This window comes from Carassius carassius, chromosome 11 (genome assembly GCF_963082965.1).
Source record: "Carassius carassius chromosome 11, fCarCar2.1, whole genome shotgun sequence".
Taxonomy (NCBI): domain Eukaryota; kingdom Metazoa; phylum Chordata; class Actinopteri; order Cypriniformes; family Cyprinidae; genus Carassius; species Carassius carassius.
In genome coordinates, this window is record NC_081765.1 from 20,714,251 (window position 1) to 20,741,185 (window position 26,935).

Here is a 26,935-nt window from a genome sequence, read left to right on the forward strand (position 1 = left end):
TGGGTTCAGATGGCATTGTGATAGTGGTTTTCATAGGAAATCAAGTCATTATTTAGTTTTTCTCTAGCTGCGAGCATTCTCTAGGCACGCTTCACGACACAATGTGTAAAACTAAACACTCTGACAGACTTTTCTAACAAACCTTTAATCATAATCACCGACTCCTAATTACATTTATTCTAATTAATTTATTGATGTCTTAGCCCTCTGAACACCAACACTGTTCTAATAAAGGTTAATTTAGGGAGGAAGATTAATGTGTGTGTGTTCGTGTGTAAACGGGCGAGAGTACCCGCAGAAAGGTCATCAGCAGAATTAGCATTGTAATGAATTATTGCACTTTGTTCCAGAATACAGAACAATAACCCATTCCTCATACTGACAATAACATACTAAAATTGGCGTGATATCCAAAAGGTTCAGGGCATAGACGTGCAAACACAGAGTCATGTAGAAGCACTCCAAACAATTACACACACTGACACTCTTTGTTGACCTGTAGTGCGCTTTCTTGTTGGCCGTCGTTGAAGAGATACCTTTCAATGGTCCTTGATAGCACAGTCCTGCCCTTACATTATGTCTGTGCCATGCTGAAAAACAGCAACAACAAAAAAACAACAACTAATGTTTATCTGCGAGCTGGTAGGTCTGACCAATTCAATTCCTGAATTTGAATTTAGTTCATTTATTTATTATTATTATTATTCATTTTTTTATTGGTTTGATACTATTTTCATAAGTAAGGTGTGCATTTTTAAAACTCTTAGTACTTGTATCTAAAAAGTGCAATTTTTTCAAACATTTCAACATATATTCACTTGTCTTACACACAATAACAATGCATCCTTTTCACTACACAAAATAAAAGTTTCTTCTATATAAATGTTTCCTTCACAGTAACAGCCTTTCATAGAGCTCTCACTATCAAACTTTTAATTCACACGTATTTTCATTCAGTTTAATACATTTGTCTATCATTTAATCATCATGGTGCATCTATAGAGATCTGTTGCTGTTGCTCAGTGGTAGAACATGTTAGCAGTGCAAAAGATTGTGGGTTCAATTCCTAGGGAACACACGTAATGGTAAAAAAATGTATAGCCTGAATGCACTGTAAGTCACTTTGGATAAAAGCATCTGCTAAATGCATAGATGTAGATAGCTTCAGTAGATACCTGTGGCAGAGCATTGTGTTAGCAATGCAAAATGTTTTGGGTTTGATTCCCAGGGAACACACATTCTGGTTAGAAAAAAAGTTTATCCTGAATGCATTGTAAGTTGTTATGGATAAAAATGTCTGCTAAATGTGAATGTAGATATAGTTTCTATAGAACTTCCCTCCAGTTTACGGATATTCACATAAAATTTTTCTTAGATAATAACTAATATTTTTTTTTTAAGTGTGTGTGTGGTTCAGGGAAAATTACTTCCATTACCTGTGTGTGTGTGTGTGTGTGTGTGTGTGTGTGTGTGTGTGTGTCTCAAAATCACCCAAAACCTCTCTGAGGACGTCCTCATTTGTAAAACTCTGTCTACTTTAACTTTTGCAATTTTTGAACATACAGCAGGATACAAGGGAGAGGAACTGTTCAGAGATTGATTAGAGATGCATCAGAAGAGGAGGGGCAGATGGCATAAAATACAGCATTTTACATTTTATTATTCCATGTGATACTGTTTGTAAAGGCATATAACATGGCAGAGTCAGCACATATAACTCACCTTCCATCAGAAAAGTTAAGATACAGTATAGATTCAGTCATATGGCACAGTGAGGATGTTTACTGCATTGACAGTAAACTCTGTTCTAGCACAAAAACTTATGGCCATGTCATACCTTCATCACACCTTTATATTACACACTGGATAAATAGTTTTACAAACATTATAGATTTTATGTAAGTTATGCAATGTAATGTAAGTGTATTTTCTAACATGCCAATAATTGCCTGTATTACTGTAATTATTTCAGCAAAAATGGTTGCAACATGTCTTGCATTGTTTGCAGTTTTTGAAAGAATGATTAGTGATGTTACAAGTGTGATCAGTTTGGATTTTTGTATAAGGAGTTTTGAAAATATACACTGTACTTGTGAAAGTAGCACCAAAGTGGAACAAAAAAGTAAAAAAGAAAACTGTAACAGGATGCAAAATTGCGATTTGAATTTGAATGTAGGGTAGTAGAATTAAAATGAACTGAAATTCCAAGAAATTCATTACTCTAATTAACAAACGTTGAATGCTGGGTAGACAAAGTCAGACAAAGTTTATGGATGGATGGATGGATCGATAGAATGACAGACAGATAAATAAATATGTATAGCATTGGTACTCTTTATCTTCTGTTGTCTGTGGAGAGGACATACTGCATTTATAGTCTGATTTATAATAATTTGTTGACATTTTTATATTCATTGCCAGTTTCAAAACAGAAATATTTAGTCTGCAGTAAAATAAAAAATTAATGAATATTGAAACTTGGAGATGCATCGTCCACATTACACGAAGTAGCAATTCTGAGAACGTAAGGTGCAATTACAGCTGTACCCCTCATTTGTGTAATTTAATTTCAGCAGTGACAATTATGTAGACCTCTGTACAACTCCAAAACCAAAAGAAACCCACTTGTTCATTTAAATCACATATTTGGCACATATTCAAGTGCATTTCATCTGTCTATGTCAATTTTATATACAGAGTGCCTTATTTCTAGGTATTGGAGCACTCTGATGGTCAAAGCTCCCAAAACACTTGCCCTATCGGCTCGGGTCATAATCCATCTTTGCCGTCAGCTGGCAGCCAACTGGTATTTTACTGAGTTTACAGTATCTATATCTTCTTCCACTTCTGTCTATCATGTACATGAAAAGAATGACTTATTTACACCTGGGAACAAGAATAATCAGAAAAGTGTGTATATTAATATTGCAAACAATCATCCGAGGGCAGTCTTGTAAGGTGATCAGAGGCCAGTGACTAAATATGAGAGTGGAAGCAATAAATCTCAATCATTTATGTAACAAGCAGAGTGAACAAAGAGAATGTAGTTCATTCTCTTCTGACCTATTTCTCTTTGCCCCACTCATCAATAATGGATGAAGAAGATGAGGCTGCCTGGAATCCATCTGGAGAGGACCAGGCCTGCCTGGGTATATTGGCTCAACTTGTTTAAAAATAAATAAATAAATGAAAAAATAACAATATTTCCTCCAGCTTTTTCTCAAGATGCTCTAGATAAGCTACTTGGTTTCATAAGACAAGTTGCGAGAAGCCTGCAGCGCGAATCAAAGATGCCACAGAGTTAAACGAGGACGTGATCTGTTGCGGCACAGGGTGGTTTGTTTGCTTGTTCGCTTGCTTGTTTGCTTGTTTGTTTAAATATGGCTTGGAAAACTTGCTTTAGCATGCTTCTTTTGTGAGAGCTATAGTTTGATCTTTCACATGGTAATGAATGAGTCACAGACGAGAATAAAACAAAGAGGAGCAGATTTTGTTTGGTGCTCGTCGCATAATGATGTGAGCTGGTACAGTGCGAGCACACGAGTCAGGTTTTGGGGACAAAAAGAGATATATTTTAATCAAAGCCCACTCCTTGACAGACAAAAAGGAGGGATGGATTGAGAGAGTGAGGAGACAGAAAGAGAGTGAAACAGAAAGAAAAAGAGAGCTCAAGACAGCAAGAAAACGAAAAAGAGAGAGAGAAATAATGATGAAGCAGTTTGTTGTAACCTGCATTTCTTTGGTTGAGTGGCTTTGTGATGTTTGTGCAGAAGACAGTTTCCTCCTGTGTACAGTCGCTGTTATTTTGAGATATGAAATCATGGCTTTTATTCTAAAAATGGATGCCCTGAATGTGGGATGATGGAAGCGGATGAAAATAAACATTCAGCTTCAACATTTTATAACCTCAAGAAGTGCTCAGTCCAGATAGGCACTGACATCTCAAGATGTTCACAAGCAAACCTCATCTCGTTCCGCAGGACAGATTTAGCACAGCACTTCAGCAAAAATCTCCTCATGCGGAAGTTAGATCCCATAGGAAAGAGAGTCACAAATGAGATCTCTTTAAAAAGGCAGGCGTTTCTGCTAGACAGCAATGAAATTAATGGAAGAGTGAATGGAGACGTTTGCTTAAGGCTCCTTCTTGTCAGATTTTTCCCCTGAGAGGAAGACTTTTGACTGGTTTTGGTTTAGGATGCATATTTTACATTGGACATTGAGTGGCAACCCAATACAGTATGAACAATTATACAAATTAGCCCTAAAATTAAACATGGAAATGAATATTATTAATATTACTAATATAAACAATATTAATAGAAATAGTATTTATCTTACCATGATTAAATTAAACTCAAAAATAAAAATACATTAAGAATTAGTTGGATTAATAAATGTATTAATACAAATGTAATTAATATTATAACAGTATTATTATTACTACCATGAACTACAGAAGCCAAAAATTCTAACAAGACATAGGTCGAACTGGAAAATGATCAATTTTGGTTTTGAAATTTCTCTGAATTTCATTGTTTTCATGCTTTTGGCAGCCAATAAATCACAGCACAAAACAAATTGCGGTCAGCACAAGCCTCATTTATCCATGCTGCAAGTGAAACTGCATTCATTTTGTCTGGGTCACATTTTTATTATGTTGTAAAATGTGTAGTTTTGTTCATGGCTTTCAAGGATGAGTGGATGTTTTCATGCTGGCATCTGCCTGTTCCTGTTCTTATAAGAGACAGATAATTAGACGCACTACCTTCGACCTCAACAACAAGTATAAGTGTTTTCTTTTCATTTAAAAAAAATACTAATTATGCAAGATGAAATGGTGAGCTGCATCACATTATTTCCATTTATCTTTGTATTTTTAAATCTCGCAAGACTATTTATAATTATTATTTAAATGGGACTTTTGAATTACTACTCAATAAGAGTTGAATTATCATAATTCAATAATTTTAATTGTTTAATAAAGGTAATTCATTTATTAAATTATTATTGTTCTTTTAATTATTCATATTATAAAAATATGTATAGCTCTATATTCTCGTGTCAACAATTCCATCATTTGGTTTCCATTCCAAAGGAGAAATAAAAAGTGAAGAACGATCTGAAACAGTGTTGATGCTTAAATAAAACAGAACTTACATTAAATCTCCTGAGATATGAAAGAGCAACATCTAAGCATAGTCAGAGTATGCATTTTTATTAGATGCACATTAAATGCACAGAACATGAATAAATGATCCCTTATTACTGAAGCGCAGTGGCTTCATAATCAGAGCCGAACACTCTCCAATATAAAAGTGAGTTAAACTAAAGCTTAACTGCACGTATTACTATTCAAAGAATCACAACACAGGCTTCACAATAAAGGCCCCTGGTAAATGATATTTGCACATGTCGGCATTGAGTATTTTTCACTGCTTTTGGGGTTTCTTATGGATATGGAAATTTCAGTAGACCATTTGGGACATCTAGTATGCATGTCCTATAATCTTCTTTATAAGGCATATTGATACTACTGAGAGAGAGACAGAGAGAGAGGAACAAAAAGCTGGTTTATGACTGCAATAGAAGCTCAGATCACTGTTATTGATGGTCTTTGCCTAGCCAAATGCATTAAAGGCAATGTTTGTGTGTGTATGCACAGCCTTTTGCTTAGTTTGACCTGCATTACAAACATTATGCTTTTGTTACGATGCTTTGTGTACAGTGACACATCATTATGATAAATCTCTTCCTTAGTGACAAGATGATCTACAGTTTGTAAGACATGAGATATCTCTTTCTTCTCCCTTCCCACACATAGACACACTGACCCTGGTGTACGACCAAAATGGATTGCTGTCAAAAGGACACACACAATAAATAAGCAAGCAAAGCAATAACAGGCCATTTCCATGCAGATCCAAAGGCATCCATCAATAAATACCTGAAGATTCGCAGGCGGGACATATGTGTGCGACGTCTTATTGTAGAGGTATACAGCTGGGTTATGAATGTAGTCGTCTCTGTAATCTATCAGAGCTGAGTTTTAACTGCAGTCTGACTCTATGGGGGCCAGGAGTGTGTCACAATGACAAATGCAGCATTTTACCACTCATCAAGTACTGCTAATGCGCTCCAAAAAAGAGCTTAGAGACTGCTTCCTGTTCTCTCTCTCTCTATATTCACTGACATTTTTTTCCTCACGAGCACACATCTGCCTTTCAACTAATTAGCTGTGTTTATGTTAAGGTGGCACTCGCAAAGACCTGCATCTGAAAACTAATCACAAGACCAGTACATAAAAAGAGTTTATTGTATCAGGCTAATTATTTTCTTCAATAGGATTTTGTCTTTCTTGACAAGTACAGAAAGTTTTGGCACCAAAAATGATTTGATACTTAAGATACACTTGAAAAATAGTTGAAGGCCACTTGCTGTAGATAGCAACATTTCAAACCTAGTGGAATCTTCAAACATAAATATACATTTAAAGTTTTGCTTGAAAATTGTGCTTCTGCTATCATTCTTTTAAATAAATGTTGCTTGGTTTCATATTTCTAATGCAATGACATTCATAAATTTTTAAGTGTGGCTTCAGTGTCCAAATACTTTATGAGAAGTTATGATACTGTTGAGGCTAGACTAATAAACTTTTGGAATTCCTTTTCATATGCAAACCAAAATGCATTCAGATAAAACTGATAGCACTAACCTCAGCCACTTAAAATGATAGGATGTGGTTCTTGTTTAACCAAGCCATATTTACACGAATTAATTTCCAATAATGTTTAATCATCTGCATAGCACAGTGCCAAACCACTTGGTCTCTTTCAGGATTTCACTGGTATTGCATTCAAATAATCACTGGTTTAAAGCCTTTTACAATTGTAGATAGTTTGTAGGTGTGGTTCTATATGGTCATAATTAGAAATTCTGTAAATACATGGGACAATATTGAATTGATTGCCACTGACAGTGTCGTTCTGACATAATAGAAAAAATTTGACGGCATCTGCAACATACAAAAAAATTCTATCATGATTTATTCACCTGTTCCAAACCTGCAAGACTGACTTTCTTCTGTAACACACACACACACACACACACACTTCAGATATTTTGAAGAGGGTTCTCTTGTAAAGGCATAGATGAACATTTTATTGCTCAGATGTTGCTTTTTCATAACTTTAAAAACTTCTACATTTTGTGTATTGTATCTACACATCCCATTTAAATTTCAAACTGTAATATATCAACTTTATCTCAGATTGTCATAGAATACATTAGAATTCATTAAAATAGAGTGGTATGACACAAGAACCCGGCAAAGCTAATTTAGCATTTTCATTATAAAAATGCTAAATACTTCAAAGTATTGTCAAATTATGCTTACCAAAGGCCTTATATTACTTAGAAATAATAATAGTAATAACAACAATAATAATAATAATAATAATAATAATAAAAACATCACAAAACCAGCAGCAAATTTGTATTTTGGGTTTTAAGGTCAACCACTCTATGAGACAATTGTTGAAAAATTAAAGGGATAGTCCACCCAAGAATTTAAATTCTGTCATCATTTATCTGTAAGGAACACAAAAGATGGAATTTATAATGTTCATTGCTGCTCTTTTCAATAATAATGTGTAAATTAAATTAGAGAGATTTTCAGTGAATAATAACATAAATTCCATTGGAAACTTGGAATATAGTGCTCAAGTCATATTTACCTTTTTTTTTTACTTAATGTGACTGCTTTTGCTTTATCGATAGTCTGTATTCTCTAAAACATCTTTTCAGTTCCACAAATGAAAGTTGATGACAGAGGACAATAACATTTTACAACAAGGTTTCATTTGTTAAAATTAGTTAACTACATCAGTTGACATGAACTAACAATTAAAAGTTGTGTCTGTTAATGTTAGTTAATGCACTTTGAACTAACATGAACAAAAAAATAAAGGCCAGGGAAATTAAATGAACAAAAACAGCTCTTTTGCGACCTCGCTACTGAGAAATTTCATATAGATTTTCAGATGCAAACTATTTATCCAAAACATCAATGGCGGGGCAGCATCGATAAGAAGTTTCTGTGCACGCGTATGCTTTCTTCAGTTTTCAAGTGTGTGTCTGTACTGTATGTCAGTGCATGCAGTGAAAGATAAATAATGGATAATTAAACGTAATTTGGTTGGAAAAACATGGAAATTGTCATTTTAATTCCATTGCTAGTTATATATGTTTGTTATATCTGTGTCTTAGTGCGAAGTGATATGGAACTATAATGCCATTGATAGACCTGCATCTACTTGATTCTGTAACTGTGCTTTTACTGGGAAATAACTGCACACCTTACAATGTTCATCAACCAATCAGAATCAACCATTTAACGGCCCTGTGGTATAACTAATGTATAACAAATAAGACCTTATTGTAAAGCACTACAGCTAATGTTAAGATTTTTAATTAAAGATTACGAGCATGAATAAAAAAAAAATGATGTGCATGGATAAATAATTTATAATAAATACTGCAATATTAAAAAAAAAATTGTCTGGTAACTTTATATTTGTTGAAATAAGATATTTCTTGACCTTGTATACCGTAATTTGTGTAAGCATGTGTGAAACACAGTGTGCAACATTACTTGCAGCTCTCTGCAAGTTAGAGTTCGTTGGGTAATCTCCATGCAGGTCGTCCCAGAGATACAATTACATTTAGGACTCATTAGTATTATATGGACTATTAACGCATAGGCAATTTAAAATGGAGGATTTGCATGCTGGCATGTAGTCGAGGTTGACGACTCTCTTTGCATGCATATAAAACGTATGCACGCCCACACACAAGTACACATCACACAAGGGGTGCAGCTGTGCTTACGTGTTGGATGAAAATCCCCCAGCAAAATGGGTGCTGTGTTTTTGCACATGACAAAGTGCTGGAAGGGCAGGTTTGGAACAGGGATTGATTTTTGAATTGAAGAGTGCAGCAACGGCTATGTATCATCATCTCCCTGCTCCTCCCTTCTCTCTATCTCCCCTCCTCTCTGTCTTCTGATGTTGGCGTTTAGACTGTGTGTGTGTGTGTGTGTGTGTGTGTGTGTGTGTGTGTGTGTGTGTGTGCGTGCGTGCGTGCGTGCCTGCCTGCCTGAGTGCATCTCTAGCAGAGAAGCTCAGAGGGAAAGTGGGTCACACTCGGCTCGTCTAAGACTAAGACCAGATCTACAATGCACACACGTTTAAACACAGCACAACGCACTTACACACACACACATGCATACATGCACAAATCCACCTTCACATTAAAATACATATCATATTGCCCCTAATCCTCCAGAGAGTGGATCTCGGTACATCACTATGAGTCTTGAGTTATTTGAGTGGACAGTTCACTATTCAGAAGAGTGAATTACCCTGCAGCTTTTCAAGGGAGAATAGGACTCAGTTTGTGAGGACTTACCTCTCTCTCTCTCTCTTTCTCAACCCCTCCTTATATCTACTGGGTGGATTAAACCAGTGTCTCTTTCATCCTCATTTGGCAGTATGAGCGCTTCTCTGAGTCATGCTCTTCACGGGTTCTGCTGAGCTGTTGGGTATGTAAAATCTGTGCAGGCAAGTGAGCAGCATCACCTGGGAATACATAACTGTACCATACTGTCACTCTATTTTACAGCATTGTGAGCATTTCAGCCGTTTAGCATATTGAGGACATTTTGTACTGCCAGGATATAGTTTCCATTTCATATAATAACTGTTCTGTATCCAGACCAAACCTCCCTACAATATGTGAAGAAGAAGCTTTTTTTTCTTTTAAAAAAAGAAATCACACAAATAGGATCTGTTTAACTTCTTCTTAAACTTCTTTGTTTAAATAGCTGTAAGTTTAAATGGAGAGCAAATGGAGATATTCAGAGGTCTTCTGCTTCTCAGACTCCTCTGTTGGGTAAAAAGACCTGGGCAATATCATGTCTCCTCTAAAAAGCTCAGTCACATCTCAAACTGCTCTCAGATGAGCCAGGATACCAAATTCTGCAATCAAAAGTTCAGAGATTAAAAAATGTATTCAAATATTTCTCATCAAACATCCAACATCAAAATACCTCTACTGTAAAATCTATGTTAACTAATAACCATGTAAATCGTGACTTTAAAAAAAATGTATACCAAGATCCCCTGACAAAAGAAAGAGCATACAATTCATATTATATTATATTATATTATATTATATTATATTATATTATATTATATTATATTATATTATATTATAATACATAAATATATGTATATTGATTATATACTGATACGTTTAAAAATATAAATAAACTGACAAGACATTCTAATGTTTATAATACACACATATTATATTATATTATATTATATTATATTATATTATATTATATTATATTATATTATATTATATTATATTATATTATATTATATTATATTATATACAGACAAACCCATAGTATATACATACTAATTAAATAAAAAATCAACTTGTTGACATGGTTGGTATAGTCAAATCTTATAATGATGTTTAAATAAGACGGATCCTGTCATCACTCTTGCATGCTTGCCACATGCTGCTTTGTGAACACTGGCAGTATTGAATTGTAGAGTGATGAAATACTTTTTAACTATGTACGCAATTATTGCATAGCACTAACGTCAAAACTAGCAGTGCACTATAGGCCTCATGTTTAGTCAATACTTTGTATGGGTCTATGAATATTTCCACATCGGCATGGACTAATGAACTATTCGGCGTCAGACAGCAGGGAAGAGATGCCACACTCAGTGAATAATTTGTTTATTGATTGCAGCATTTAAATGCTGTATTGATAAAGAGGAATTCACTCTAATAGAAAGGAATGGTTGCAGTATCAAAGACTTATTGCATCTGGGAAAATGCAGGACTGACAAACTTTATTGAATATCACTGGGAGTGCTCGGGGGAGAGATAAAAAGATAAAGGGAATGCTGAAGGGAGGGAAAAGAAAGAGAACAGCATTGCTGTTATTTTTTATGCTGGTGGGCTGATGTGCACAAGCAGTACCACCGCTCCCTATATGCAGAGTACGCAGTTTGCGTAGGGCGCCAACTCCCAGGGTGGCACCATCCCAGTTGCTCAAAAAAAAGTTTTGTTTCTTTATTAATATTAACATGAAGGCCTACATATAAAAAATAAATTTCTGAATGCTTGAGAATATAAAATCAATCAGACAACTGTATTAATAAAATCATAGCCATAATCGTCTAGAGCTACAAATGTAATTTATAAATAATAAAATGTAATTTCAATTTATTTATTTACTTTAATATTTTATTCAAGTTCTTTTTTGAGCCTTAACATAGGTGTTGGTTTATTTTATTTTATTAAAATTTTTTTGAAGGAGGGGGCACAACAATACTATTCTGCAGTGGCCCTGTGCACAAGCCAGACCAGCACTGAACCAGCCTTGGGAATTCATTCCGGTTTAAACTGGTCTTTTTATCATACGAGTGGTATTGTTTTGCCAGTCATTTCTTCCAGGACATCAAGAATCATCTTTAACCCAGTTGTAGCTCAAGCCGTACAGTCCATATGGCAGAAATCTGTGTCCTTGCATTCGACCACACACTAACGGCAGCATGTGTCGCTGTGGGCGGATCGGTCCCGTGCGAGTAACATGCAAGACAACGTGGGCGTATTCATTGGTCTTTCCCGGCAAAATACTATATGTTTTATTTGAATTGAGTTCAAGATGTGTTCAAATGCACATATAAAGGAGATGTCACTATGCCATATGCGCGGAGCTTCACTAAATGATGTATGCACTTGGAGCTGGTTTCCTCCTCATGGCCTGTTTGAATGCAGACTCCATAAATTATTTAATGTGAAGCGCTACAATCTGTGCTTGATCTGAAAGGCCGTTTCTTACACACTTACACTAGATTATATATTACACACACTGTGTAATTTATAGACATACTTTGAATGCTATATTAGATGCAGAAAATGCTAAAGAAAAAGGCCTGGAAGTGGCATAGTATACCAGAGAGATTTGACTATCGTCATTTACGGTCATTCACTATTCCAAGTCATGGGTGGAAAGATGAAAAAAACCTCATGGGTCTGTCAAGGAATATTAGACTGCAGATATTCAATTCAATAGTGGCTTTATGAGTTTCTGCATTACCCTAGAAACAACTCACATGGTAGCTGCATTGAAAGAATCAGTGACAACCTTTCTTTCCATCTATTTTCAATATCGGATGAGACATAAGAAAAGGAAAGAGAGAAAGAAAGAGAGAAAATGGGAGCGTGGGTAGAGTCCCATGCTGCCACAGTAGGGGTAAATTATCCATAATCAGGGCATCAGTGTGGATGGGTCCATCGGAACCTAACACTTATACCCCATAATCAGCACCTCCCTGTCAACCAATCGCTTATAGCCACACAAATTGCCACCATTTGAGCTCCCACACAGTCTATATTACAGATGCGTTTGAGTGTGTGTTTGTGTGTGTATCAACGCACACAGCCTCACCACAATAGAGAGGTCAAATTCTCTGAAAAAAAGAGGACGATTAGAAAGAGCGATTAGATTGTTGCCTTTCAAAGCCGTGTAAAATCACCTTTCTTCTTTCAAATGGGGACCTGGTAAATTGCCCTCTAATCTTAAAATCATCATCACAGAGAGGAAGGCAAGCAGTGACAATGACAATTCAAAAAAAGCAGAGGAGATTCTGTGCCTTGTGAAAGCAATTGCAGCAGTTGTTTTCTACTTTTCTGAGGCACTCAAATCTCCAGCCACAATAAACTCTTATTATTTCCAAGTGAGAAGCGCTGACCTGCATTTGTCAGCTCTACGTTTGAGTAAGGATTCTCAGCTCTGAACATAAACCACATTCTTTTGTGCTGCTTAAATTGGGGCTCTCAAAGCTCTGTTAGATTCTCTAGCATGACCTCTTCCTGTTATTTCTCAACCTCTGACAAAAAAAAAAAATGCATCATATGCCATGCTGATATTAAACAGGCTGCTGCAATGTAAAGTCCACATCCACACAGGGAATTGTATTTGTTATACAGTACATACTTATGGCATGTACTAAATGAGGTGCCTGATTTGAGGGAAGTACCTGCTTGGGGCATACAATAATCAATATTAGTGGTATGATAAAATTGAGCAGGCAAGGTTCATTGTATTCTTACAATGAGAGCAGTTGTGGCTAATCGTTAGAGAGTCTGACTTCTTGAGGTCCGAGTCTCTAGTCCAGCAGGAATTGTCAGTGGGGGGAGTGAATAACCAGTGCTGTCTTCCACCCTCAATACCACAACTGAGGTGAGACCCTTGAGCAAGGCACCAAACCCCCAACTGCTCCCCAGGCGCTGCAGCATATGGCTGCGCACTGCTCCGGGTGTGTGTTCACAATTTGTTGTGTTCACTACTCACTTGTGTGTGTGCACTTGGATGGGTTAAATGCAGAGCACAAATTCCCACACATCACTTCACTTTTTTTAAAGGGGTAGTCCACCCAAAAATGTCATTACTTATCCTCATGTTGTTCCATACATGTATGACCTTCTTTCATCTGTGGAACACAAAAACATAAATTGTATAGACCAAAAAACCCCCCAAAAAAACACTGAGGTACTGTTTACACCAGGTTTTAAGATGTGTTTTGGTTAATTGGGTGACAGCCGGGGTTTTAATCTGTCTCTTTTGTCTGATTTCAATCACTATGAGTCTATGGGTTGTTAAAGGTAATGGACGTTTTCTGATATTTCAATCCAATAGACAAAATATGCCATTTTTGCAGCCTGAAATAAAGACAGACACAGTTTTTGTTTTGTCCAGCTGTATTTACTCAGTGCAACTTATAACATGCAAGTGAAAGCTTTAACACCAACTTGTCAGAAAAATAAAATAATAAAATAAAAAAACACAATCACGGATTTGTAAACAAAGCCAATTGACTTTCAGCTGTGCTCAGCTGTGTTCATTTTGATTAAGCTCAGCATGAAAAGAGCTTTCCTGGAGCATTTCAGTCATTGGTAGTCCAACTGAAGCAAACAATCAACTTATGAATGGTAAGTCATAATATCTCTGGGATAAAGTTGTTGACAGGACAGGCACAAGTCAGGAGATGCATACAAAAAAAAAAGTCAAATGCTTTATCAATGCCTACCAAAGCACAGTGATGTCTATCAAGAAGTGAAAGGTTTTTGGTACAACACAGACCCTACCTGGTTTAGGACATTGCTCCAAACCAGGAGGAAACTTGCCAGAGAGGCTACCAAGAGACATACGGCAACTATGAAAGAGGCTGCAGGTGTTTATGACAAAGATGGTTCATTGTGTGCATGTGACCACAATATCGCAAATTCTCCACAAATGTGGCTTGTATGGAAGGGTTGCAAGACCACATGAAGTCACAACTGAGCTTTGCCAAAATGCACCCCGAACATTCTGAGGCAGATGAGACTAAAATGTAATTATTTGGACTCACCAATATATTGTAAAGAAGGTTGACCTTCCAATGTGACAATGATCCAAAGCACACAGCAAAACTGACCACACAGTAGTTGGAAGAGAAAAAGGTGAATGTCCTTGTAAGGCCTAGTCAGCCCCATTGAAAATCTGTGGAATGACTTGAAGGGATAGTTCATCCAAAAATGAAAATTCTGTCATTAATTACTTACCCTCATGTCTTTCTAAACCTGTAAGACCTCCGTTCATCTTCGGAACACAAATTAAGATATTTTTGATGGAATGTGACAGCTTTTTGACCCTCCCATAGAGAGCAAGGGCACTACCACGATCAACTTCTATGGGAGAGTCAGAGAGCTGTCAGAATGCATCAAAAATATCTTAATTTGCATTCCGAAGATGAACGGAGGTCTTACGGGTTTGGAACGACATGAGGGTGAGTAATTAATGACAGAATTTTCATTTTTGGGTGAACTAACCCTTTAAAGACTGCAGTCCACAAATGGTCACCATCAAATTTAACTGGACTTGAGCAGTTCTGCAAAGAAGAGTTGGTTTATGTTATTATTTTAAGGGGAGGGGGGGGGATTCTTTTCAATACCCACTGTACATATGAACACAAAAATGTAAAACTATAAGGAAAGCAGCAGCTTTCGTTTCTGCTCTGTTAGCCACAAAACCATGCCGAACACTGTGGATGCATGTTAGAAATCAGGACTGGTGCATGGAGAACATTGTGCTTGCTACAATTTTTCTTTTGTCTTCAAAACACACTTGCCATTTCTATGTGCTTTCCATAATGTTTGGTCACAAGTGGATAAAAGTGGTCCAAAATGTATGTGTGTGTGTGTGTGTGTGTGTGTGTGTGTGTGTGTGTGTGTGTGTGTGTGTGTATACAATAGAATATTCAATATACAATTTGTAAATTCATCAAAGAATCCTGAAAAACGTATCATAGTTTCCACAAGATTATTATGCTTCACAACTGTTTTTCAAAATTGATAATATGAAATGTTTCATGTGACACTGAAGACTGGAAATTCAGATTTGACATCACAGAAATAAACAACGTTTCAAAATGTATTAGAAGAGAAAACATTTACAATAATTTATTGTAAAACTATTTCATGATATTACTGTTTCTTCTTTATTTTTGATCATATAAATGCAGCCTGGGTTACCATAAGAGACTTATTTAAAAAATATATATATTAAAAAGCATTCACTATTCCAAAATTATATAACAGTTACATAATAATAATAACTATATAATAATAGCTGTAAATATAAAAATATGTTTTTTTGTTGCCATATGAGTTTTGGGGGCCGATGGGTCATGCTAAATAACCAGAGAAACCTTGAGCTCTTATAGAATTACTCATTTGTACTAATTTTTTGTTTCAATAGACTGGGGGAAAAAATACATAACTGGCCATATTATACCAGAAATGTCAGTTACTTAATATTAACTTGTCTAGGCTATATAATTGTTGTAGGGAAAGCAATATCACACAAGCAAGAGCAGTGTTGTTCTGAAAACTTACATTTAAATGAATCACGCACGTCTAAAACCCACAATGCGGTGATCTATGAACTATAACCATTGTGCTCTTGATCAAAGCACTCAACCTCAGGTTACTCCAGAGGGACTGGCCCGGTAATAAAGTTAGGTACTGCAAGTCAGTTTGGATCAAAGCCTCAGCTAAATTACAAAATGTAACATGTCAGTGACTACAATCTGCACTCAGTTTTAAGAATTTATTTGATTGCTGCATTACCTCATTGCGTTCCCGTGAGCCTTAAGTGTTGTTACTCAAAAGAGAGCTCTTAATAACACAGAAAAACTACTGAAACAATGAATCCCATAATGTACTGAACACATTCCACAGTCCATCAGTCTTTTGACCACCGCGGCTTGAATCAAACACAGCTTCACAGTCTATTTCAGAGCATGTTGCCATGACGAGAACCTACTTGTTACTAAGGAGCACTAAGGGAGAGAAGAAATGAGAAAGAAAGAAAGAAAGAAAGAAAGAAAGAAAGAAAGAAAGAAAGAAAGAAAGAAAGAAAAGGAGACAATAAGAGAAAATGGTTGTAATTAAGGGCAAATTACAATTTTTTCTTTTTCTCTCTTTCTTTTTGTGAGTGAGTGATTGAGTGAGTGTGCATGTATATGTGTATGTAAAGGTTGCACTTGAAAGTCTAAGGCTGTAAAATATCCCCCCTTTTCGTGGACCAAAATGAAATTGCCTAATCTTAATGAAATCACATAAAATGCAGCTGCACAACTCCAGTTCATAATAAGAATTTGTTCTTTACTGTAAAATTCAGAGAACCTTCACCAGTAATTGGGACAACAGCATTAAAACAAACTGTTAGGCAACCTTCTCTCAGTTGCCAACTGCTCTTGAATAATTAGATATGGCTTTAGAGGATTTCTCTGCAAAAACATTTCCATCTTTGGTCAACCACAAGTGATCTCTGCGTTAGATGAACAGCCTGTGAAGTTGCTTTCAGTGCTGTACGCTGAAGGGAAACAGAAATTTTTAATTCATGTTTGTGATTAATAAATAATTGCGTGCGCGTTCTTGCTTGTGTGTTTGTGTGTGTGTGTGTGTGTGCGAGAGAGAGAGAGAGAGAGAGAGAGAGAGAGAGAGAGAGAGAGAGAGAGAGAGAGAGAGGAGTAATTATAGAGTTATGACCAGTCAAACAAGTGTGAGGGACAGTGGAACAAATGAACGCACGCACACATTTTAAATGATCCTTCCCCGTCCAACATTCACACAATAACAGAGAGAGAGAGAGAGAGAGAGAGAGAGAGAGAGAGAGAGAGAGATAGAGAGAGAGAGAGAGAGAGAGATAGAGAGAGAGAGAGAGAGAGAGAGAGAGAGATAGAGGAGTAATTATAGAGTTATGACCAGTCAAACAAGTGTGAGGGACAGTGGAACAAATGAACGCACGCACACATTTTAAATGATCCTTCCCCGTCCAACATTCACACAATAACAGAGAGAGAGAGAGAGAGAGAGAGAGAGAGAGAGAGTAAACACCCTGCAGAGTGATAATTATAAGATAATTATAATTTTAAAGGGCTCAGCGCCGCCTAGTGGTTCAGACCTAGTTAATCTGAACACTGCTATAAAACCACACGGAAATAAATAAATAAAAATCACACCGTCTCAGTTAATTTTAGACGTAGGCTATTTTGGGTTAAAAAAAATCCAAAATTAAGTCAACAATCATTTAGATAACTAAAAATAATAATGTACTTTTTAGTAGTAGCTATTTATTTTTCTTTTTTCTTTTTTTTTTGCTTCAAATTATATAAAAGTTGTACTATGAAAATGCTTTTATTTGACTATTCAGGTGGCAAACAAGTACTTCAGCTATAATTTTAGCGTAACGTGTAGTTTTGTTCTGCGCGTGTATGTTTTAAACTGCCTGGTGTGCCAGTGAGTGCACACTTCGTAGTGCCCTAAAGTATTTTGCCTAACAAGATTCTGTTAGATCTTTAAAAATCCAGCTGTATCTTATATTAAATGGAACTCCTTTAAATAAACGAACGCCATTTCGAACTTGGTTAGTTGCATCTTCACAGATCTATAATCGTTATTAAACATCTCTTACTAGACTATTTAAAACACGTGCTTGCCCTGTCCGCAGAGCATCCCGGGATATGTAGTTTTCTGCCATGTAAATAATTGCAGTTCGTAATGTTTGTATTGTAGTTTTTATATTATTTTGGTGTAATTAATTTGCACTGTGACATTATCTTGTGATCCTCAGTTTTTATTTATGTGCCAACTGCTTTCTCATGTAAGAGGAGGACACAGCCACTTGCAGAAGAACAACCGATTAAATCTACATCAGGGTGAAAAACTGATTTAAGACAACACCAAGAAAAAGAAAAGGAAGAAAACGGTTGAGGTAACCCAAACACATTTACTGGTGGAGATAATCGTGAGGCCATTAAAAATATTTTCTGAAAGAATAGTGTGTGACAGTAGGGTTCCGGAAGTAAAAATCGCATTCATTTTCTTTTTAGGGAAATTAATTAGCTACGAACTATAACGTATAACAAAAAACAAAAACAAAAAAACAATCCCATTAAGACCTTCAAATTACATAATCGAGTCAATCTCTCTGTGCTTTCAGACTACTTATATATTTGTATTTGCAGATTTTGCATTACACTGAAATGAACATGTTATATACATATGCATATTATATGAATATATATATATATATATATATATATATATATATATATATATATATATATATATATATATATATATATATATTCAAATAATTTTTTAATGTTCTGCTTCGCCTCTTAGTGGGCTGTTATGGTTTATGGCTTATGACTAGGACAGTCAGTCAATTAAATTTTTTTATCTAATTAATGACATTGTCCTGCAATTAATTAAGCTAATTACTCGCAAACTAAAAAATGTGAAAATACCCCCAAAAGATCGTTTAAAGCTATTATTGTGTTAAATGTTTAGGCTACAGCAGATTAAAATAAAGTATGGAACATAAAAGAAGATAATTTGAGAAACATCTCGGTATTCTTTTTTTCATGAAAAGAAAGTCACTAGTGATCAAAACAGCTTAGTTACCAAGTATTCAAAATACCTTATTTAATGTTGTGCAAAAGAAAGGTCTGAAACAACATGACGGTGAGTAAATGATGGCAGAATTTTTTCTTTATATATTTTTGGTGAACTATCCTTTTAATGTTTATTTATTTATTATTATTACTAGTATTATTATTATTATTATTATTTTATTATTTAATAAATTAAATGATACGCTAAACAAGAAACTAAAACTAACAGGTTAATGTCGTTGAGTCGATTCGTTCAAAAGGCTGATTCATTCAGGAATGTTGTAAACGGTCTTGCTGCGTCCAAAAGCCTAGGCGGCCGACTTCCTTCCCAAAAATATGTTAAAATATAAAGTGCTAACTTTGTCAAGCACTGGCATATCCTTTAGAAACCTGTTAAAATATTCTTATATTTACAAGGGCATCTACTGGTTTTTTTATTTTATTTATTTATTTATTTATTTATTTTACCTTACTTTAAATCATGTAGATGTGTTCTTTCAGACCCCAAAATAAAAACAAGTTGTAAATGAGCATAACATGGGCACTTTAAAACCTGTAGAAACCTTGACTTTGTAAGTCATTTTTTCTTGGGTTCAGGCATTTTAAGGTTTTTCATCAAAGAGATGTATTTGAGACAAAAGGTCTAGCAAAAACAGAACCAGGGCATCTTTAAGCAGGTCTTCCCTTCCCTGCAGAAAGAATGTTTCGTCACACAGGAGATACAAGGAAACGGGCGATAAGGAGTCAAGCAAAAAGAGAAGAAAGGTAAGAATTATGATTCACATGTCGGTTAATGTTACTGTAGATGTCAAACTCTTTTGCCCAGTTCAGTATGCTGCTTCAGAATATTTTTCACTTCATGCATGATAAAAAAGAGGCAAAAAGACATAATAAATAGAGCAAACTTACTGCAGAATTGTTTCACTAAACATAATTCTCCAACTCCTTTCTCATTTTGGTTAACATTTTCTATGTTGAGAAACTTGCTTCTTAAATGATATTAGAGGACAAAGCTTATCTGAATTCATTCATTCCTTTTCTAGTCGCTGTCTCTGCCCCTGATGTATGTGCTGTAAAACATGCTATTGTTGGATAATTCTCCTTTGTCTTTAGAAGAAGAAAACGATCACAGATTTGCTGACGAGCTCTGAGTCTGTGCTGGGCTCTACAGCTGACCTTCTGAGCCTTTTGAAGAGTCACCACAGCCAGATCCGCTGGATCTGGATAAGGAGTCGTCTTTTCTGTTTCAGAGTCTTGCTTCCTCCGCTGTAATGACCTGACACATAGCTTGTCTGCCTACCTCAGAGAAGGTGAAATGCCTTTTTATGCACTGCATCTTGACAGTCATTTTGAATATGTATCGTTATTTCCATATTCGAGAATTTACACCAACATTAAAAAGTTTGGAGTCAATGTTTTTGAAAGATCTCTCTTATGTAGAACAAGGCTGCATTTATTTAATTAAAAATAAAGTAAAACACAAATATTGTATAAAAATATAATAATAATAATAATAATAAAAAATTTATTATTATTTATTAATAAATATAAATATATATTTTTTACATTTCAGCAGCTAATACTCCAGTCCTCTGTGTCACATGATACTTCAGAAATCATTATAATATGCTGATTTGGAGCTCAAAGAACATTTCTTCTTCGTTGTAAATGGTTGTATTGTTTAAAGGTATAGTTCAACATTATTATTAATGTTGAAAATGGTTGCATTGTTTAAAGGTATAATTCACCCAAAACTGAAAATTGTCATGATTTGCTCACCTGTTATTTTTCTCACACAAAAGAAGATATTTGGATAAAAGTTGGTTAACAAACAGTTTCTGGTTTGCCATTGACTTCCACAAACTTTCTCCCATCTTCATCAACCAAACTGTTCAACTTCTCAAGTGTTAGACCCCCCCCCCCCTCTCTTTGTGTTTAAGGCAGTTGATGATGTTCAAAGGACAAGCTAAAGTGCTGAAGCTGTTTGTAAGACACATCAAGGTGGATAATTGAGTTAAGGTGTGACCCAAACTGCTGTTGGAACTCCTGGGAGAATTTGTGCCCTGTTAGAGAATGGTTTGTTTTGATTCACATTTCTTGTAAATTTGTTTTACATGATTCATTGCTTGACTTGTGATGCTTTTGACTACACAAGCACTGTCTGAGATATCTGGTTCTGGACTGGAACTATCGAGACTAGAAGCACAAGAGAATGATGGATTTACCAGAGGTAACACTGATATATGAACTGCTTTCAGATGGGACAGGCTTGTTTATAATTGCATTATAAAGATAAAAAAAAATGTAGTCCTGATAGCAATGAATATAAAATGTGTAACATTTGAGATCTTGTGTAGATTTTGCCAAAATTAATCGGTGACGGTGACAGCACTGAATACAGTTTCTTTCCTGTGTCACTGTTTCTTGTTGAAATGGTACTTAATGAATGACTTATTTTTGTCGTCGTTTTGTTTTTTTTAAGTGACATCACGCAAAAAAAATAAAATAAATAAATGTTTTGCTACTTGCTGACGTTAGTTGTGTGTACAATAATATAATTTGTCAATTTTCCCTGGAAAGAAAGACTAGCTTGTAAATGTTCATATCCGATAAACAAAATTTTTATTATTTAGGATTTAATTAACTTTAAACTTGAACTACATTGTGATAACTGAAAAATAAAAAACAGCTAGAATTATTTTGTTGTTGTCTCAGGTGGAAATGACGGACCATGGTCTATTCCAGAGCTGCAGTGAAGGAACAGTTAAAATAGGACTCTATTAAGCAAGTGTTCTTTAATTACACATTCATGTTCCCTTACTTGTTCAACATAGAATAGAGCCATTGTAATGTATTTTTGCCATATGTCTGCTGCAAGAAAAAAATATTCTGTGTGAATTTTTATTTTATTCTATGATTCTTAAAAAAAAAACTGATTAGTCAAAAACATCCATCCTTTTTTTTTATTTTTTATTTTTATTTTTTGCCAGGAGCCCCTCCCATGATAGACTGTTGATACTTTATTCATGATATACTGTTACAATACACAAACTCGGGCACCAAACACACACACATTCACCCAGATGCTGCTCCCACACATTTCGGCAGAGTCCAGGAATGAGGAGAGACTGAGTTCTAATGGAAAAGCATGTGTGGTGTGCCGGGGAGGTTTAACAGTCTGAGCTAAAAACAGGAAGAACAGTTCTCTGTGTGTATAAGGTGGAGTGGTTGTAGTTAATAAGTAACAGTCCCTTCAGGTTCAAAGGTTCAGTCACACTCGGAACTGGGAAAACTTCCATGGGTGGCAGTTAAAAAACATTTGCGTATTTGAATTTGTGTTGTTTTGTGAAGTTTTGGAGAACTGAGATGGGAAAGAAGCAGGCAGGTACAGGGCCTCTGTCGAGGCGTCCGGATAACTCAGCGTTTAAACAGCAGAGATTACCTGCCTGGTCTCCATCTCTCACCGCACAGACCGTGCTGCCAACCTTCTACATCCTCTCTCTTGTGTGTTTGTTCCTGGGCATATGGCTCTTCATCACTGTTGAGAACACATACGAACTGAAGGTTAGACATGTTTTTATCATGTGCGAGTTTGCAAGGCAGCAGGAAGAGGAGAAATAGACCAGGAAGATGTGTTCCTTTGTGGAAACAAATCCATCAGAGAGTGATTTTAGTGTGTTCTTATAGTGTAACTTAATGTGTTGGTCACGTTCTTTTGCTATATTTTTGTTGTAATAGACCTAACATGTAATTTGATACATTTAACATCTTAGTTTTGCAAAAGACAAACTGTTAATAATACACTGATAAAGACATTCATTCGGTTTTTTAATTAAAGTATAACTACAATGGACAGTGAGCCAACTGTGTTGTTTGTTATTAGCACTGCATGCTAGGGCAGCCATACTGTAGAAATCACTATGGGGTGATTTTTTTTTTTTTTTTTTTTTTAACAATCCTTATAAAAAAAAAATTAAAAAGACATACCACCTAGCAACAGCTTAGCAACTGCATAGCAACATGACAACATATCTATATATATATATATATATATATATATATATATATATACTGTATATATACAGTATACACACACACACACAAACGCACTGTATATAAACTTTTTAATATAAAAATGGTGTTTAATGATTAGACTGGGCATTCAGTAGATAAATTACACTTATGAAATATAGGCCTAAATTGAAACCAGTTGTCGTTTTAATGAGAAATCATGATTTTACACTTTGTTCCTGATGTGAAATACCCTAAATTATAGAATGACTAATATCTGAATTATAGAATGACTGAGGGCTACAGCTCAACATGTTGAAGTATGTCGAAAATAAAAAGTGCATTCCATTGAAAAAAAATACAAATCCACATCCAGGCACTCACATAGCAAGCAAAGGAAAAAGCCTTCAATTATCACAGAGGGTTACATATTAAAAAACACCAATATTGGAGTACGTGTTGCCACGTAACTCCAACAAGTCACATTTTATATTCATATTGTATGTGTCTCTTTTTTCTTTTTTGTTGCATAGGTCGACTACACCAATGCTGGAACATGTGAACGGTGCTTTGATTTGAGGAAGCATGTCATCGCCTCCAAAACACCCTGTACATGCACAGTCAGCTTCCAGGTTCCAAAAACATTTCAGGTGGGTCTGGCCATATAGTCTACTAATATGACTATTTACAATACCTTTCAAATGTTTCGGGGAAACATTTTTTTAAAGAAATTAATACTTTTGAGCAATAATGACAATAAAGACATTTAGAATGTTAGGTTACTAAACGTTTTTATTAAAAAATGCTGTTCTTTTAAACATTCTATTCTTAAAATAATCCTGAAAATAATGCATCCACAAAAACTATTAAGCAGCACAACTGTTTTTAACATTGATAATGTGTCTTGAGCACCAAATCAGTATTATTATAATGATTTCTGAAGGATCATATATGACACTAAAGACTGCTGGTGCTGCAAATTCAGCTTTTATAATATACAAAATTTCAGGCAGATTTTTTCATCCACTTTTTTTCTTTTCTCTTTTATGTAAAGTACTTTGAATTAACAATGTGAATGAAATGTGGTATATAAATAAACCTGCCTTGCCTTGTACAGTCCCACTGCTAAAAGGATGATTTAGGCTACATAAAGTAGGCTAACACATTATTTTATTATCTAATATATCAACTTCTAAAAAATGAGCTGTATTCTGCTCAATACTGTAGATGTCCATTTATTTTTTTTGTATAAACAATTTCCTCCAATTGGCTCCAATAGTTTTCTATGGCAAGTTTCTGTTCTTAGACCACTTAAAACTCAGTTTTTATAAAAGAGAAGATGTCCTAGATTAAAGTCATATTTACAAAAAAGTCTGCTGCCTAATTTCAACGAGACAACCTTGTGAACCTCATTTATCAACAGCCAGTTTCCTTTTAACATGATGTAGTAATTTGTCTCCCTCAGGGCGATGTATTCTTTTACTACGGTCTGAGGAACTTTCATCAGAACCTGCGGAGGTACATGGACTCCCGCGATGATGCACAGATGGTGGGGAGGAAGAACAACCTGAAGGTGCTCGACATCTCTCTCACTCCCCTTCTGTTTTGCACTCCTCTTTCACGCTCTCTCCTCATTCCTCCCACACACTGATTAAAATAACGTCTGTCTTTATTTGATCTCTCATTATGCTTCACACTAGTGCCACTGTTATCACAATTTAAGATGTTGTTCTTGCTCACGTAGGCACCGAGTTCGTACTGCGCTCCGTTCGATTACGATGCAAACAGAGTGCCCATTGCCCCCTGTGGTGCTGTGGCCAACAGCATGTTCAATGGTAAGACCCACTGTAGAATTATGCCATTAAGCTGTTATACTTTCTTCTGTTTGTGCTTGTTTTATATATATATATTATATATATATGTTGTTGTTTTTTTTAGACTCATTAACAGTGATGTATAATCCAGCGGATGGGGCAGAAATACAAGTTCCACTCTACAGGAAAGGCATTGCATGGTACACGGACAAAAACGTCAAGTTCCGTAACCCTCCGACTAACAACACGTTCACACTCCAACAAGCCTTTGAAGGTCGGCTACACACCATATAGGCCTACACCACCTGTTTATGAACATAACGTGTCTTGTTTTTCTCACTGTTGTCTCTCTGTTTGTTTTCAGGCACGACTAGGCCCTTATATTGGCAGCGTCCGGTTTATGAGCTGGATGACACAGACTCCAACAACAATGGCTTCATAAATGACGACCTGATTGTTTGGATGAGAGAAGCGGCCTTCCCTAATTTCAAAAAGCTTTATGGGGTTCTCAATCGTGCTCAAGTGCCTTTCACTGAAGGCCTGCCACCTGGAAACTACACCCTCTCTATAAATTACAGTATCCTTTGCTCGACGGAGAACAGAATTGGTTGTAAATGGAAGGAAATTGTTTAGCAGCACTGACAGGCTTTTGAGTTTGGTGACAAAACCTATTAAACGGCTTACAAATTTACATAGTCACAATATGAAGTCTTCTTTTTTTTTTTTTTTCTTGGTTGAAAAATTCCTTGAAGAGATTATATTTATCAGTGTCAAATGGTTTTCATTTATTTGTATTTTTTTCATAAGCAGGTTTTGCCTTGACCAATAAATCCAGATTTTCCTGTCGAGCCCTTTAGAGGTCGGAAGGAGCTGGTGATCTCCATGGTGACCTGGTTTGGTGGGCAGAATTACTTCCTGCCCATAGCGTACCTGGTGACCAGTGCACTGATTTTGGTGGCAGCTGTTGTACTCACGATGGTGTATGTGAAAGTGGGCAAATACGGCAAGAACATGGAGGACTAAACCAAAAGAAGATGGAAATGTCCAACAGGAAAGAATTACATAAAATTGCACTTCAGAGTCATTATTAGGCACATTGAAAGCTATTGGAATTAATTTTAAAGTTTACATATCAGCCTCTATAACTTTGAGAAAAATGTGTTGACCAAAGCCTATTTGATACGGTTCTCTAATTATATTTATAGTCTGATATAAAGTGGGAATTCTGAGTTCACACTAAAATATGAGTAAAAATAAAATAGTGTGATTTGTGTTTATTATATAATATAATTTGGATGGGAAACAAACAAACCTTTATGAAAGCAGAGAGTTGCAAAAAATTGCATTTTACACATGGAATGTTGAACCCCGCTATATGCTTCATGATTATATTCTGTTGAACTGTAAAATTGGCCTGTATTTTCAGACAAGAAATTATAATTTCAAACGGACTATTAATATTAATAATAGTCTGTAACTGCACACTGTTTAAAAACTATTATATATATATAATAGTTTTAAAATAGTATGCCGACATAATAGTCTGTAACTGCACACTGTTTAAAAACTATTATATATATATATATAATAGTTTTAAAATAGTATGCAGTTACAGACTATTATTAATATTAATAGTCAGTACAAAGTATGTTCCGCATATTTGCAGTTACCAGTAATGTGTCCTAAATGCCAGCAGGAGGCGCCTGTGACAATCCTGCTCTGTGAACGCGCGGCGCGATTACAAACCTCCTGTGTGTGTTTACTGAACACCGCGTTTACTTATTTTACAGCACACGAGTGGCGATTTTTCATTTGAAAGTTGCATTAGAATGCATCAGTTTACAAACTTAGCTTATGTATTTGCTATGGGCTTTCAATACTCCAGACAGTTTACAAAGTAACTCCTTGCTCGTCAGTAGCCTATGGTATAATTCCACTCAGTCGGGCGCTAATATTTGCAGGACATTTTAGGACACTTGTCGGTCTGAATTATTTTTGAGGAACTTTGTATACACAGGG

General features: G+C 35.6%; 1 protein-coding gene and 1 pseudogene across 1 annotated transcript; both read left to right on the forward strand.

Annotated features, from left to right (window-relative positions):
• Positions 1 to 3,091: 3,091 nt before the first annotated feature.
• Positions 3,092 to 21,847, forward strand: LOC132153268 (protein CMSS1-like; annotated as a pseudogene).
• A 487-nt stretch (positions 21,848 to 22,334) lies between these two features.
• On the forward strand, positions 22,335 to 26,275 carry LOC132152465 (cell cycle control protein 50A-like). The gene is made up of 7 exons (XM_059561222.1): positions 22,335 to 22,655; positions 23,636 to 23,752; positions 24,568 to 24,675; positions 24,847 to 24,937; positions 25,041 to 25,190; positions 25,281 to 25,493; positions 25,752 to 26,275. The coding sequence occupies exons 1-7, from the start codon at positions 22,458 to 22,460 to the stop codon at positions 25,937 to 25,939; spliced, it is 1,065 nt and encodes a 354-aa protein (XP_059417205.1). The 5' UTR covers positions 22,335 to 22,457; the 3' UTR covers positions 25,940 to 26,275.
• The last annotated feature ends 660 nt before the right edge of the window (positions 26,276 to 26,935 follow it).

Excerpts from the sequence above, each read along its gene's own strand:
- LOC132152465 (XM_059561222.1), top strand. The coding sequence starts at position 22,458 with ATGGGAAAGAAGCAGGCAGGTACAGGGCCTCTGTCGAGGCGTCCGGAT. Across the intron at positions 22,656-23,635 it reads AGAACACATACGAACTGAAG|GTCGACTACACCAATGCTGG; the intron begins GTTAGACATGTT and ends TTTGTTGCATAG. Across the intron at positions 25,494-25,751 it reads CACCCTCTCTATAAATTACA|ATTTTCCTGTCGAGCCCTTT; the intron begins GTATCCTTTGCT and ends CAATAAATCCAG.